This window comes from Pleurodeles waltl, chromosome 3_2 (assembly GCF_031143425.1).
Source record: "Pleurodeles waltl isolate 20211129_DDA chromosome 3_2, aPleWal1.hap1.20221129, whole genome shotgun sequence".
Taxonomy (NCBI): domain Eukaryota; kingdom Metazoa; phylum Chordata; class Amphibia; order Caudata; family Salamandridae; genus Pleurodeles; species Pleurodeles waltl.
In genome coordinates, this window is record NC_090441.1 from 10956101 (window position 1) to 10970478 (window position 14378).

At 44.4% G+C, this 14378-nt stretch overlaps 1 protein-coding gene across 1 annotated transcript in view; it reads left to right on the plus strand.

Moving 5' to 3' along the window:
* Positions 1 to 14378, plus strand: part of AATF (apoptosis antagonizing transcription factor) — a 406709-nt gene that overhangs the window by 320617 nt on the left and 71714 nt on the right. Inside the window, exon 9 of the mRNA XM_069226568.1 lies at positions 13134 to 13201. Coding sequence (XP_069082669.1) covers positions 13134 to 13201 — 68 coding nt within the window. The remainder of the gene's footprint in view (positions 1 to 13133; positions 13202 to 14378) is intronic.

A 14378-nucleotide genomic window follows, 5' to 3' on the forward strand; every position in this document is an offset into this window, starting at 1 on the left:
CCATGGTGGGTGCTGGCACTAATCACAAGTGTTTCAGTTCTTTGGGTAGTTTTGAACTCCAGCCACATTCCCAAGTTACAGAGTACAGTGCACACTTGACATACTGTATGATGTGGAGAATATCGGAAAACAAATCACACTGTCCTGTGAGAGCAATACCTTTTAAACTGAAACCAACTTAATTTACATATTGGAAATATTTGGCAGTTTCAGTGATCAACAACAAAACACACCGGGAAGATTCTACCACCTTCTGGAAGAAAGATGCAACCCTAAACTGTTCTATAACACTTTTATGGACATCTTCAATCAATGTGATGCTATGTGGGAAGGTAATTGAGGTCATACCTGTCTTAAAAAAACTTGAAGTCTCTGTCTCTTGAAGGGTGCAGAAGGGCAGTTCGAAGAACAAGCCACCTCAAAATGGATCTCCATCACACGCAAAGCTAACTTAGGAGATAACTTTCAAACCATCAGAGAAATACTTAACCCCTCGAATCTAAAACTACTTTTCACACTCATGTCTAGAGCCCTCCTTACTTCTGCAAGCCTCATCGAAGGATGGAGATGGAAGAGGAACCTATTACCGCTTTCTCCAGCCATCTCTAAAAGACTGCCCGCCTTCTAGCATTCAGAAAACTCGCGTCCCTGTTGATGCAGTTCAAAACGATGCTCCTGTGCATGTGTTGAAGGGCGCCAGAATCTGTACAAAGGCCCCCGTCGGAGGACAATAATGAGATCTGCCCCTGAAATGCCTACCTGTTCCTCCTTTTATGTATTAGTTTACACTTCTGAACGTTACTTTAGTCGTGCAACGGCAATGGACGAACCCTTCACGTCCAGCACAGCACCTTCAAAGTGCTTTGGACATGGCAGTAGCGATGAACATTAAGATTCAAAGGCACTGCGGTGGTCCACCACAGTGCGCTTGAGAACCCGTCTGGTATTCACAGCTGAATATTTTCTTTAAATGCACTTAAAAAAAACAACAACAAAAAACTAGATGCTTCCCTCGTGACCCAAGTTTAGATTTATTTTTTTAATTAGTGTGAGATGTGGCACGCTTGCCTAACATCACTGATTTAATTTGAAACTAGCCCACGCCTTTAAGAGCCGACGGCTTCACTTTAGTCAGTGCACAAACCCTGGCTATCTTTAAAACTACAACGTTCGGGAAGGGGACATACATTTGACCAGTTATGCTACAGTGGAAATTTCCTCAAACATAAAAAAAGGCTTATCACTGGGGGGGGGGGGGGGGGGTCGGGGTCAGGGTCAGCAGCTGAGGAGTTAACAAACAAGTTATCCTTCCTCCCAGTACACCCTCGAGGCTGTACTGACCTTAACACCCAGCCCACCCCTAAAAAAAAAATAAAAAAAAAATAAAAACGTGAATTGCGTTTTTTCAGGTTGTGTTTTACCTGCAGAGCTCCCTGTGCCCAGATGCAGAAGCTGCGCCTCACTTACCAGTGAATGAAGAACAGCGTTACGTGTTAAAGTGACGTCATCGCAGTGCACAGGACTCTAGTACTCGCGCGCCTCCTGCGCGCAGCCCCGCTGCTGCACTCCCGAGGAGCGCGCAGCATGAATACAAAGCGAGAGGCCGGGAGAGCTGTCCGGGGTGCTGAGCGGGCCCCGCAGCCCCTCCCCGCCTAGCGCAGGGCCTTGAGCCCATGTTTGTGCTTGGCCTCTGGGGCAGCTGTTCGCAGAACGGCGCAGTGACAGCGCCGCGCCTCGTGTCCGCGTCACTCTGCCAGCTGCCAGTGTGATTTAGGAGGGGAGATAAACTGATAGATTGGCTGCCAGAGACGTGTCGGTGGATCGATCAGATATACTGGCATCCCCAAAAAGTAAAATTAGGCGGCTGTTTTCATGCGATAATAAACCGAAGACCTCTGATCCTTTAGCTTTTTAAATATAATTGCTGCAGGAGGCGTGTAAAAAAATAAATCAAATTTAAAAAAAAGCGTTTTCTGGGTCGCAGTTGCGTCTGAGGCTGCTTATTTCTCGTGTAATAGCAGATAGTTTGAATGTTAAGCCGTCCCTGCGCCCTCGGATCATCTGGGACAGTTCTTAGGTTCCTGTGAACATTGGGCACCCTCTTGGTGTTCTTTTGGTACCACATGAAGTCCGTGGGGCAACGAAATAGTAAGAGGCTGGCATTCTGTGCTGCGGCACCCTCGTTGTGCCAACATGAGCGCCCTGGCAATGTAGTGTTGGGTCACATCGCGAATTGTCCATTCATGGAGTTTCATAAAACGACCCGTCAATTGGACATCAGTTAGAAATTACGCTATTTGCAGCCCTTTGTGATTGGCTGTGAAACAAAGGAAGGGGGCCTGACAACTACAACAGACATTCCTTCGTTTTGAAATATGAAACGTGTTTTTTTTTAAGCAGCCCACGTTCCAGAAGGGGACGGACAGATGATTATATATATATTTTTTTAAGTTTTCAGCTTAGTAATACATCCTGGGAAACAGACACTTGCTTCCTTGAGGTCGATGACACAGTTCCTAAGGGGAAAGCTGTTCTCTGGGCACAGCTTCCACTTTGCAAATCAGTTTCCACCCGAATTTCAGGATCGGTAGCTGACAATGTCTTGCAACCGTAGTTGGACTCTCACATACAATTTATATATCCCTGTTAGAATCACTAACAGAAGGCTGATGGCTCTTTTTGGCCCTCTCCTGTTTGCAGTTCGGAATGCCTTTTGTACAAGTTTAGTAACAAACGAAAAATACTAGTGATGGGCATATTAAAATAATGTGGCACCAGGTCTGCCATTTTCTCGCTAAATTTAATTAGAAGAGTTGGGATGAAAATTCATCTCATTTTGTTCCGTGAAACATCTCAAGCTGTGGCCTGCTGCTGGTCCAGTTATGGCTTGTAGCCGTTCTAGGCGTGGTCTGTTTCTGGTCACTTGGTCAGTAGGCATCATTACTTACTAAAGACATTGGGGGTTATTTAGAGTTTGTAGGACAGGGTATGCTTACACATTTGTACCTTCTCTGGTAGATTGAAAATTCACATGTTCTATTCAGAGCAGGGCAAAACGTCTTCCTTCTACCGGCGGAACCCTGTTGGTTCCACTACCAGAAACATTATTAATTTGGGCCAGGGTACATCAAGCCATCTGTGGAAGCACCTCAGACTGGTTTGATGTACTTTTTCTTGTTCGGGCAGTCCCAAAAAGCAAAACAAATAAATGACCTGTACCCCTTGGGAAAAAAACTCCCAAGCTGTCAAGAACATTAGTTTTTTGCTTTTAAAAAAAACAACCTCTTGTTTGTTTTTGGACAAAAAATGTTTTCTGGGTGGCCACATGAAACCTAGCAACTGCCCAGCAAACTTTCAATGTCTTAACCAGACACACCACTACAGTTTCTCCTCTGCAGGCATAGAGATCTCTGCTAGGAAGATGGAGATCTTTTAAAATAGTGGGCTGTAGTCCACAGGGCAGTCAAGTACATGCCTCTGCTGCCCTTGCAAATGTAGGGAAGACCGTCAAAGTCAAAATGAATCCCCCTCCTACCTGAGTATATGTATTAAAGCCACCAATGTCAACATTAATATTTGTAACCCCGGGATCCTTTATGGGGTTCCATGTATGTTTTTCTGGAGAGAAGATCACTCGGAGATAATTCACAAGTCATTAATTAAGGAAGTCTGTTTTCTACGTTTTATAATCTCGTGCTTTAGCTTTTTTCAGGAAATTAAAGGTCTTTTTTATGTCTCGGTGGCCCTCATGCTCTCTTCCCTTAACCTATCCCTTTCCATTACATGGGTTACAATAAGCTTCTCTTCATGCTAATCCTGTTACTCATCCTAATGCGATCCATAACTCTTTCCTCCAACCTAACCTTTGCTTTCCCCTGATATTGTTCTTAATTCCCTTTTATATTCCTATTTAATTCCTACCCTTCTCCATTTTCCTTCCTCTTAGGCTTTTGCTAAGCTGTAATGAGCCCATCCCTGTACATTTACCAATTCTGTTTCCAATTACTGTTTTTGATCTTCCAACGGCCCATATCCGAGATTTTTGTATCCCAAGCTTTTTTGTGAGACAGGCATGTCACCTGTAAATATATGTGCAAAAACACACTCCACCTGAGCAGTGGAGTCATACTGCACAAGAGCCTGGCCTCGGTCTTGCATATGTAGGCGACAGATACAAAACCCATGCATGTGGCACTTTCGTTAGACTTCGTGGCCCATTTATTTCTCCAACCCATTTTCTCTGTGCTCATTGCAGGCTGGAAGTCGATCAACAGCCAAATACCACCCTGACCAGCCGCTCTGCTGCAAACTAGCGCCTCCTCACTTACTGGACTGTGATCGGCTGGGTTCAATGAGATGACTGGATTCATCATGACACTGACATGATGCATTGAGCAAGATTCATCTGTGAAATTCTAAATTCTGAGACACACCACTTTTGTCAGCAACTCTTTCCAGCTTCCCCAGTAGATCTTGATTGGTGAACTAAACGTATCATAAAATAGTGATGGTGTGCAGCGTGCCAACTATTGATCCGTTGGAATGGGACTGCAGTGGAATGCATCTCGCTAATGAACTCAGCAGTGGACGTGCTGTATATGTCTTTGCGGTTTATCTATCTTTCCAAATCTTCTCTCGTAAAGCGCTTCTCTACGTATCTACTAATCATAGTAAAAAGCTAAGAAATTAAAACACACACAAAGATAAACTGTTGTTCTTTTGGTGGGACTATATTGATTTACAGTAGTTCAAGTCACAATATAAGCAACATAACTACAACAGGGTGCTCTGTGCAAAGGTGCTTCTGAAGTAGGTGAATGTGCATAAGAAGATATATTCTTCCTTAAAAAGGATTAAAGTTAAGATAATTACTCTGGCATGATGGCGTTAGATTTGCAGGATGCCTAATTTTTCACATTCTTATACCCAGTCCCACAGGTTTTACCTGCAGTTTTAGGTGGCCCGTGAACACTTGGAGTTCTCTGATCCCCTTTGGCTTTAACAGTGCACGTCGAGTGTTAACCAGTGATGGTGGTTGTAGCTGCCCATCTTTGGCGGTTGGAATACCAGTCTTCCTATACTTATACAACTGACTGCTGAGGGCAAGCTCTCCTCAAGCAGTTGTCAACCACCTCCAGACGACAGCCAACCTGTTAACATCTCTGGGATTCCCTGTCAGTGTGCCAAAATCACACCTGACTCCATTACAAATGTTCCCCCTCATTGGAGCCATTCTGGGTATGGTGCTATTCCGAACCCTTCCTCTTCCTCAATGAGTTTGAGATATTCAGAGTATGATCCCAGTGTATCAGCCTTTGATCTGGATCTCAGTGAGAGCACCTCTGAGACTTCATGACCACTTGCTTCCTGCTAGTGCACCACTCCAGGTGGCACATTTGGGCTCTGCCATGGGATCTGCAGTCTCAGTGCGCTCAGATTCCATCCAGATGTCAGAGGATACTGTGAAAAGTCTGCAGTGGTGGCTGATGGACAGCAGATGGATCAGTGGTAGGCCCCTATCCAAGCCCCACGCAGAACTAACAATTGTGACACATGCACCATGCTTGGTTGGGATGTCATCTGGGAGAGGTGGAGATTAGAGGTCTCTGGTCTCCATCCGAGACCTGCATCTACATCAGTCTGAGTTGCAGGTTAATCGCTTGGCATTAAACGTTTTCTTCCTATCCATCAAGGGAGAATGGGTGAAGGTCCTTACAGACAACACCACAGCATTGTGGTCCTTAACCAAACATGATGGAGAGTGGAGTTATGTGTGGGAGATTCCTGGTTTGATCTTTTTGCCGCCACTGAGAACGTGCAGTGTCCAAATATTTTCCAAGTTGGAACTCCCAAGACAATTCTCCCTTGGAGATGCCTTTCAGTTACACTGGAGCTGAGGACTCCTGCACGCCTTCCCACCTTTTCCTCTCCTGACCAAAGTTCTGAAGAAGATCAGGAACGACCAGGCCCAATTGATCCTAGTGGCACTGGATTGGGCCAGGAGAGTATGGTGCCCAGAACTTCTGGCCATAAGCATCTGTTTCTGTCCTCCAATCCGGCCGTCTCGTCGGGAGGATGAGCTGCTGGAGTAGCAGGGTAGGGTCTTGCTTCCAGGACTGTGAAAGTTATACCTCCATGCTTGGAGCCTGATCAGAAACAGTTGATTGCTTTTGATCTCCTTCAAGTAGTAGTAAACAATATTCTGGCAGCTAGGTGTTCCTATATCAAAACAGTCTATGGGGAATGCTGGTAGAAGTTTGTTTTGTGGTGCTATACTAGGTATATCGAGCACCTACAAGCCAAGTTATCTGACATCTTCTTTTCTCCCTGTCATTAGCCCAGCGAGGTCTAGCTGTGGCCATAGTTAAAGGTTATATGTCTGCCTTATCTGCCTTTTTTTCAGTGATCTGTTTTTTTAAAATTACTGTTGTGATGTGTTTTCTAAAATGGCTGAGTCGCATGTTTCCATCAAAACTTTTTGTAATGCTCTATTGGGATCTCAATTTGGTTCTCACATTTCTGATGTGCCCCCTCATTCGAGGCAATGCACAGTTGCCTTTTAAAATGGCTGACCGTGAAGGCAGTGTTCCTCACAGCAATCACATCAGCTCGTTGGGTGAGTGAGCTACAAGCACTCTGTCCTTCTTCCAAGCAGGCTAGTGCTCAGGTCTGAGGTGGGGGAGCTCCCTCTGAAAGATGTCTAGACTTTCCACATCGGGTCTGCCAGCGTTCTCTGTCCAGCCTCACCCATCCAAGCAGGAAGATAGACTTAATCGCTTAGACTGTAAAGAGCTCTGAGCTTCTACATTTATTGCACAATGGGCCATTTGGTGGCTAATTAACACTTCATTGGCTTTTCTATGACAAAGAAAGTTAAGGGACTGCAGAAACGGACCATCTCCAGAAGGGGTATCCTTTTTATAATGATCTACTACTCATAGGCCAAGAAACAACTGCCAGAAGGACTATGGGCTCATTCCAGCAGGGCCAAGGCTGATACCACCGCGCTGGTGTGCAGAGTACCTGTCTGGAACATCTGCATGCATCCATGAAGCACTACTGTTTGGCTAGCCAGCACCATCTGGAGGGATAATTTGCCCGTTCAGTCCTGCAGGACTTCTTGGTCTGAGCCATTCCACAGACCCACCACTTGGGGAGGTTACCAGTATCCATCAGATGAAAAATTTGCATATCTTTGGTAATGCTGTTTTGGGTGGATACTCTATCCACAGATTCGTCACTGACCCGTCCTCCTCCCCTTTCTGTGGCATGGACTCTTTGTCGGATGATGTGGATGTATATTAGAAAGAAACCAACGTCAACATGTTGAGGTGGCAGTTATATGTGGTCCTGTCATCAGCTCCAGAGCGGGACGAACCCGACGGTGAGATGCACGATGCCACTTACCAGCGTGTGAGGGAATTGCTAAAAAAACAAAAACAAACTTCAGATCCAATCTGGCATCTGGGGGTATTCATAAGGTGAAGACTCTGCAGTTAGAGAGAGTATCCACTAAAATGAGTGTTACTCAAGGTAAGTAACTTTTTTCCTGGTCCCCACAGACTCAGGGTCCCCATGGTATGTTCTTGGGTTAGAATCATCCGTGGTCTCCGACCTTTTGTGTATTAAAAGCTACCTATGTTCAGTGAAAATCTTCCAGAGCTACTAATATTATTAGTGTTCTAGGCAAGATTGTTAGTGCCCATTTTATGCTAGGTTCCAAGCAGTGATCACCTCAGTGCTACAGGCACGGTTGCCAGCTTTTATGTTAAAAAAAAAAAAAGCATTGTCAATTTTGGAATACCTTTAAATAGGTAATGCATAAAAGCCATAGTTGCAATGCCACTGGCACCAAGGTAATATTAGAAATAAGCCTTCCCTAAACCACATTATTTAGTATTCAAATATCAGCTAAAATATATATTGAAAATTCTACAATTTTTCTTGAAACATCAGCTTATCTGTTTCAATGCAGGTTTCAAGTTGACATACATATATAAGTTCATCCAAGCAAAAGGTTCTAACTGAGTAGGCTGGGCTGCACACAGGAGAGCTACTTACACGTAGCTGGAGAGCTACCAGTAGCTCACAAGTTACTCGTTGAAGAAGCCTGTGTTAGATTAACTAAATTTCCAGTAATAACTTGCGTTCAGTCAGGAGAGCACTATTGAGGGTACCAGAGTTGGAATTCTGAATGTTTAATAGCTGTGTTAAATTATTGTCGTTAGGTGTAATTTACATTCAAGTTACCATTTTGAAAATTATTAGCATGTTGCAAATGTTTTAAATTGATGCCACCATAACGTTTTAGTATTGAAAGGATTAAAGAGACTGTATGAACTACTGGGTAAGCGGGAAGACACAATGGTTTGTCTTTATTCACTTGTTGGGACACTAATAAGAGCCATTGAACAGCCGATGTGTCTGGGTGCTTGCTCTGCAATGCCTGAACTCAGCGAAGACATGTCTGGCCTGCGGTTGAACACGCCAGGGCTCATTTGTTGTGTCACTTTTGGATAAGCAAACTTTTTTTTGTAAGTTAACATCACTGTGACAATTTGGGTTGGCTGCCTCTGTGGTTTGGCATAGGAGTTCATGCGAGGTGGAATTAAATCACAGAAAATCTCTCTTCCGGAATACAAGCAGAGTAGATTTTACTACATATGAAAACAAAATAATAGGACTTCCCCCATTTCACGTCGGGTCAGACGTTTCCCAAAGTTTAGTCCTGTCTTCCTCCACTAGCTTGAGAGTTGGACTTTGACATGAAGTAATAACAGCTAGCAATGTGCTGGGTGGCCCATGTGAAATAAGTTGGTGCTGTCTGTTTCTTGGTGAGCCTATGTCACGTTCATACAAAACACCAGTTTATTGGGCACAAATTTCCGCCTTTGTTGGAACTCTTACCAGAGAGATCAGGGATTGAAAGAGTTGAAGTATGGACTATATTTATACCCACTGTTAAGTGTTTCATGCATATCAGTCCTCTGGGTGGGACAGTTTTCAGTATCTGGTCTTTTCATGAGCATTAAGATCACAAACCCAGCAAAGATTCCCAGAAACTTCTACAAATGAGTCAGTTCAGTGTGCACTACAAAAACACTTTATTCCAGAAAAGTACTTTGACTTGAAGGTGTCCTGGAAACACTCACCTGGTTAGACCAGATACAAAGGGACATCAGAAACTAAATAAAAATTGGAAATTAAAGATTCTGGATTTGCCAAAAGATTTTCAAACAAAATCTTAGTTTGCCATAAGTGCACTGACTTGGTCGCCTTGATATATCTCAGACAACCAATATACTCTGTACCCATACTTATGCAAGTGATGCAGGTGTTTGGGGAAATCTCTTGGTTCTTTGTGAATCCGGCATAATCTAAATTGTACCCACTGGGTTCCCTGACTGGGGTGTCGATTGAGGGCTTCCTTGGGAACTGAACGATGTCCAATATCTAGGGACCTGACTGGCACCAACTTAAGGATCATTTTTTGAGGTTCATATCGGAAGGGTGGTGGAGGAACTGCGTGCATCCAGGAGGTTTTGGAGAGATCTACCTCTCTCACTCATGGAGAAAATCACACTCATGAAAATGATAATGCTCCCTAGATGTCTATACATGCTCCAAGGCATGCTATACACAATACCTAGGCAGTATTTTACGACTATCAGTAGCCTTATTGTCGATCTGCTGTGGGCTAATAAATGAAAACATATAGTGCTCCCCACTTTAAAAAGGACATGAAGCCTCAGGGTCTGGAAGTCCCCAACATAGTGCTCTACTATGTGTTGGTGCATTTACTAAACACAATTCATTGGCTCGACCCTGGGGACTCATGGGAGAAAACCCTTCTGAGTGTCTGTCATGTCGACAGTGCGCCTTATCTGATATGACAAGTGTCAGAGTTATGGGAGAGAGGGGTCCAAAGGGTGATCTTATGCCCCGGATATGCCGCTATGGATTCTGTAGCTGTTTCGGAGGATAGCAGAGTCCATATCGGGACAGAGATGGAAAGATGGGGGGTGTAATACCTTAGGGGACTTGTACACTGAAGGATGAGTCATCCCACGAGACTACGCTGTGGAGTCCTTTACCCTCTGTACCGTAAAATATCTACAATATGTTAAAATTTCTGCCACAGCATGGGAGATTTGGCCCACCTTTCCAGATATCCCACAGACTTCCAACACCCCAGTAACACTGTTGGGAATGGGAGGGGGGGGGCACCACTTGATTTAGCATTCCTGTAGGGTGCTGCTCAACGACCTCCCAGAATATATGGGCTGGCAAACTAAAGGAACCAGTGATGAGGAAGGAATGGATATGTATACATGGAGGGGTTCGCACTACTAGCTCCAATGCTAGATTTACGTTAATCCAATATAACTTTATTCACCAAACATATCTATCCCCAAAAACCTTGCATGCTATTCACCCCGCTGGATCCGATTCCTGCCTCCGGTGTGGAAGCCTGGTGACAGACTTTATACACATGGTCTGCTACTGTATAGTCCTATCTCCCTATTGGCTGGGGGTGGCAAATGCAACTGGAAATACGACCAGTGTTATTGGGTCTGATCCCTTGATCGGCTCAGACATTTCCAAATGGGCTGTAGCAGAGGAAATCCACATGAAACATGTCCGCCAAAATGAAAAACTAGAAGATGACTTGAGAGCGTGGGCTACCATGATAGCTGATTTGAGAGAACCTCCTACGGAGATTTCCCCTAGGGAATAGAATGAATGTGAACATGTCTGAATGATGGGTTCAAATACTTCAATGCCACTGGCTGAATAGTCTATCTAATGATGTGCATTTTACAATCTGGGAAGATTTGTGCAAGAGCAGGGTGGGGTGGGGAGATGTTGGGTACATTTATTTGGTCCTATTGCTAGTGTATTCATACTACTTGTAAATTACTTTGATGCATAGCTCCATTGTTGCTTGTATCCTTTGAAACCACAATAAAGATCACTAAAAAAAAAAGTGCACCGACGGTGTAAATGAGGAAGATACCAGGTCTTGTCTGCTTGGGATTTGCATGTGCTATATGCTTATGAGGGATGCACACCAGGCTTCCTTTCAACGGAGGTCGGAGTCCCACACACACTGCAGGTGAATTGTGCTGGCCACTGCAGCAGGGTACCCTTTATGGAAAGCTGCACTCCCCTTTGAAGTGGAAGCTTTAGAAAGCAGAATAGCTAAGGCCAATAAGCATACGCACCCGCACCCTCAAAAGCCCAGCCTCAATCCTTCTCTGAATACACAGAAGATAATTTGGGACCCCACTCTAGGTAGAGTTGATGTTCACCAGTTTGGTTGGCTCCATGCGCTCACCTATTGTGCCTAATTGTCATGACTTACAGCAGTTGTGTTAGCTGTCTGAAATGCTCTGTTGTGGCAGTGCATCTTATTGAATCACCAGTTTTTTCTCTTGGCAGGGCTTTTGTATAATAATGAATGTTGCATGCAAGAAAGGAATGAGTGTATGTCTAACTGCACTTAATACTAAGGAATGCATGTAATAGGTGGAAGGCTTAGAAAAGCAGACTAATTGTGTCAATGGCAATACCAGCAGTACGTCCTATAGCCCCACACTTTCTGTCTAGAAACTCCATGTTTTTAAAGCTTTTCACACTCACTGGACAGGGAAGGAAAACTTTCCATCTCTCTGGTGTGCTTGCTGTAACCGCGACTGCTAGGGGGGTGAACTTGTGAACATTCTTCTTGCAAGAAAGAAGGGAGAAACAGCATTGGTTCCTTTCCTTCCGCATGCTTCTGTAACGGGGAATTATTTGCACATTTTTGTAGTGAAGACAGAGCTGAGCAAGAGTGACTCCTTTCACTTTCTAAAATCTCGTTGGTACTAAAGGTATATAAGGTACCAGTGCTGAGGAAGGGTGGACGCAAGGACCCATTGCTGAGGAAAGATGCTGAAGGGCTGAAATCAAAAAGCTGGCCCCATGAGAGTATAAGGTATATCAGGAAATTCTACAGGGCTTGGCATTATTAAACTTTATTAATCTAATACAATCATGCATGTTGGATGGCAGTCAATATTTAAACATTTTAAGTAGGGAACAGACTAGTAGGATATGGATATGTGCCCAATTTTGTTCAGGAATTACCAAATAAACACTACATTTTGTCCGCAGAGGTCAGTATCTAAATACATTTGCAAGAGACAGAGAAAAGAGAGCTCAGAGTACAGTGGCCTAAGAGGAACTGCATGTACGAGGGCATAGTGCCTTGAGACCCTACGGGTGATAAGCCGCGCTCTATAAGTACTGATTGATTGATAGATTCAAGGGGTATGTGCGCAAGGATGTAGAAAATGGAGAGGCTCCTGAAACAGAAAAGGGTGATCATCTCCTTGAAAAATGCTGAAGTCGTAAGGAAGAAAGTACAGCTTGAGCCTTTGAATGCGTGTTGAAGAATACTAAAGTGTGACCTGTACCACGTGGGTTTTGGGTGAATTAGGAACATGAAATGAGCAGAATGGTAATTACACCTCCTCTAGGTGAAGAGAGATCATGTTGAGAACTAAGTCTGATGAGTACCCTATGTATGGGGGGGGTAAGGTCTTACGAGCTTTCCTGGAAGCACACTTTTTTCATTGTTTTTATCGCCTCCATGTTGGATATCCTTAGTTGGATATCCTTTGTTGCGCTGCATGGAAGATGAGCTTACGGATCTGTTGCATAGACGGCTCCTGAAATTCCTATTAAAATGAGCTGGCGGAGAGCATGTGGCATCCAGGGGCATTCTGAAAAGCATGGCGGAGGGGTACCCTGCGGCAGCCCAGTCAGAGGCGTTTACTGTTGTGTGCCTTGAAGTAACTGATTGGAACCCAGTGGCCCGCATGGGCCTCCGTTTTGCGTAGCAGCTTTGACATGTTGGGTTTAACTGACCAAGCCAACCAGCCCTCCAGTGAGCACTATTCCTCCTGGTACCTGATATACTCTGCTGGCTTTTGGACATTCTTAATCATTTTTTTTTTCAACCTTACTTTTGTGCTTGTTTATGTAGACTGAGTGAGGATTATGTTGATGGTTGAAATCACCTGTAGTCTTACTCTTCATAATTTATATATCCGGCAGGGGTGCTAATATATTTACATGTCTCTTTCCAGCTCCTGCGAGAACTTATCGAGCGGAAAACTAGCTCGATGGATCCCAACGATCAAGTGGCCATGGGCCGGTAAGTAAGAGCTGCTGGCCTCCTGCCTAGAGACCGCTGCAAGACTCGAGCGTGCGTGCCCCTTACCAACCTGCTCAAAAGAGAAAGAGAAAAAAGCCTGCGATCTCAGAGGTCAGTCTCAATTACATGAGCTACCTCGACTTGATGAAACCCTTCTATTAGGAATAAATCATACCACGCACTGCCAAAAGATTATGTCAGAACTATTACTCCTTGGGCAGTGGCGCTGAGAACATGCTATAACTTATTCCCTCCCCTCTTTATTATTCTCACAACAGCAGTGAACTGTTCTAACTTATCATCACACATCAGATTGCAGCGGATTAGAAGAGTGAGGTGTCAAATGATCTCACAGGCATTCCGGTTCGAAACCCTGAGTTGACATGCACCTCCCTATCCCACAGCGTCACCCCTTACGTCAGTGGTGTCTGTTGCTCTTCCACAAGGGCTGGATCCATGTCAGATTTTCGGGACGTCCATGTTGGCTAAATGTACGTGCTATGAAACTAATTGGTAATGATTTACATAAGTGGATATCCCTAAATCCTGTGGTTGATTGTGGCCATTGTGGACCAACACTGGACACCCCCCTCATTACATGGCCAGACAATGTCAGGGTCTGTTACAAGTCAGGTAGTAAATGTAGTTGATTATTGCATCAGCTGCAGAAATTTTTGTGCAATTCCTGCGTCATGGAGGAATTACGCTTTGCACAATCCCCATGTCACAGAAGAGCTGCAGTGTACTGGAAAAATTATATTGTCAAGTGAGAGCCACAGCGTCCTTTAATAGCACTATGGAAGAATTATAAACTGACGAAAGAATCGCAACATCCTGTACGTGGCACAGTGGCATTAAGATCCACCGCATAATGTAAGAGCAGTCATGTTTTGCAATATCCTCATCATCCTTAAAGGTCCACAGCATCCTGAAATATCTGGCATGTCTTGTAATACCCTCAGCATCCTGTACGATTCTATCTTGTAATACCAGCAGCCTCCTTAGAAATCCACAAACTTCTGGGAGCACAACAACATCGTTCAGGATAATGGTTTTGATACACATGGGGACGCAGGCAGGTAGTTTGGGACGAATGAGTAAGCCGAAGGTTGGTCAACTAGGCCACGAACGTTGACTAATATGCAACCCAACAACGTTTGTTTAGTGTCGCCAATAC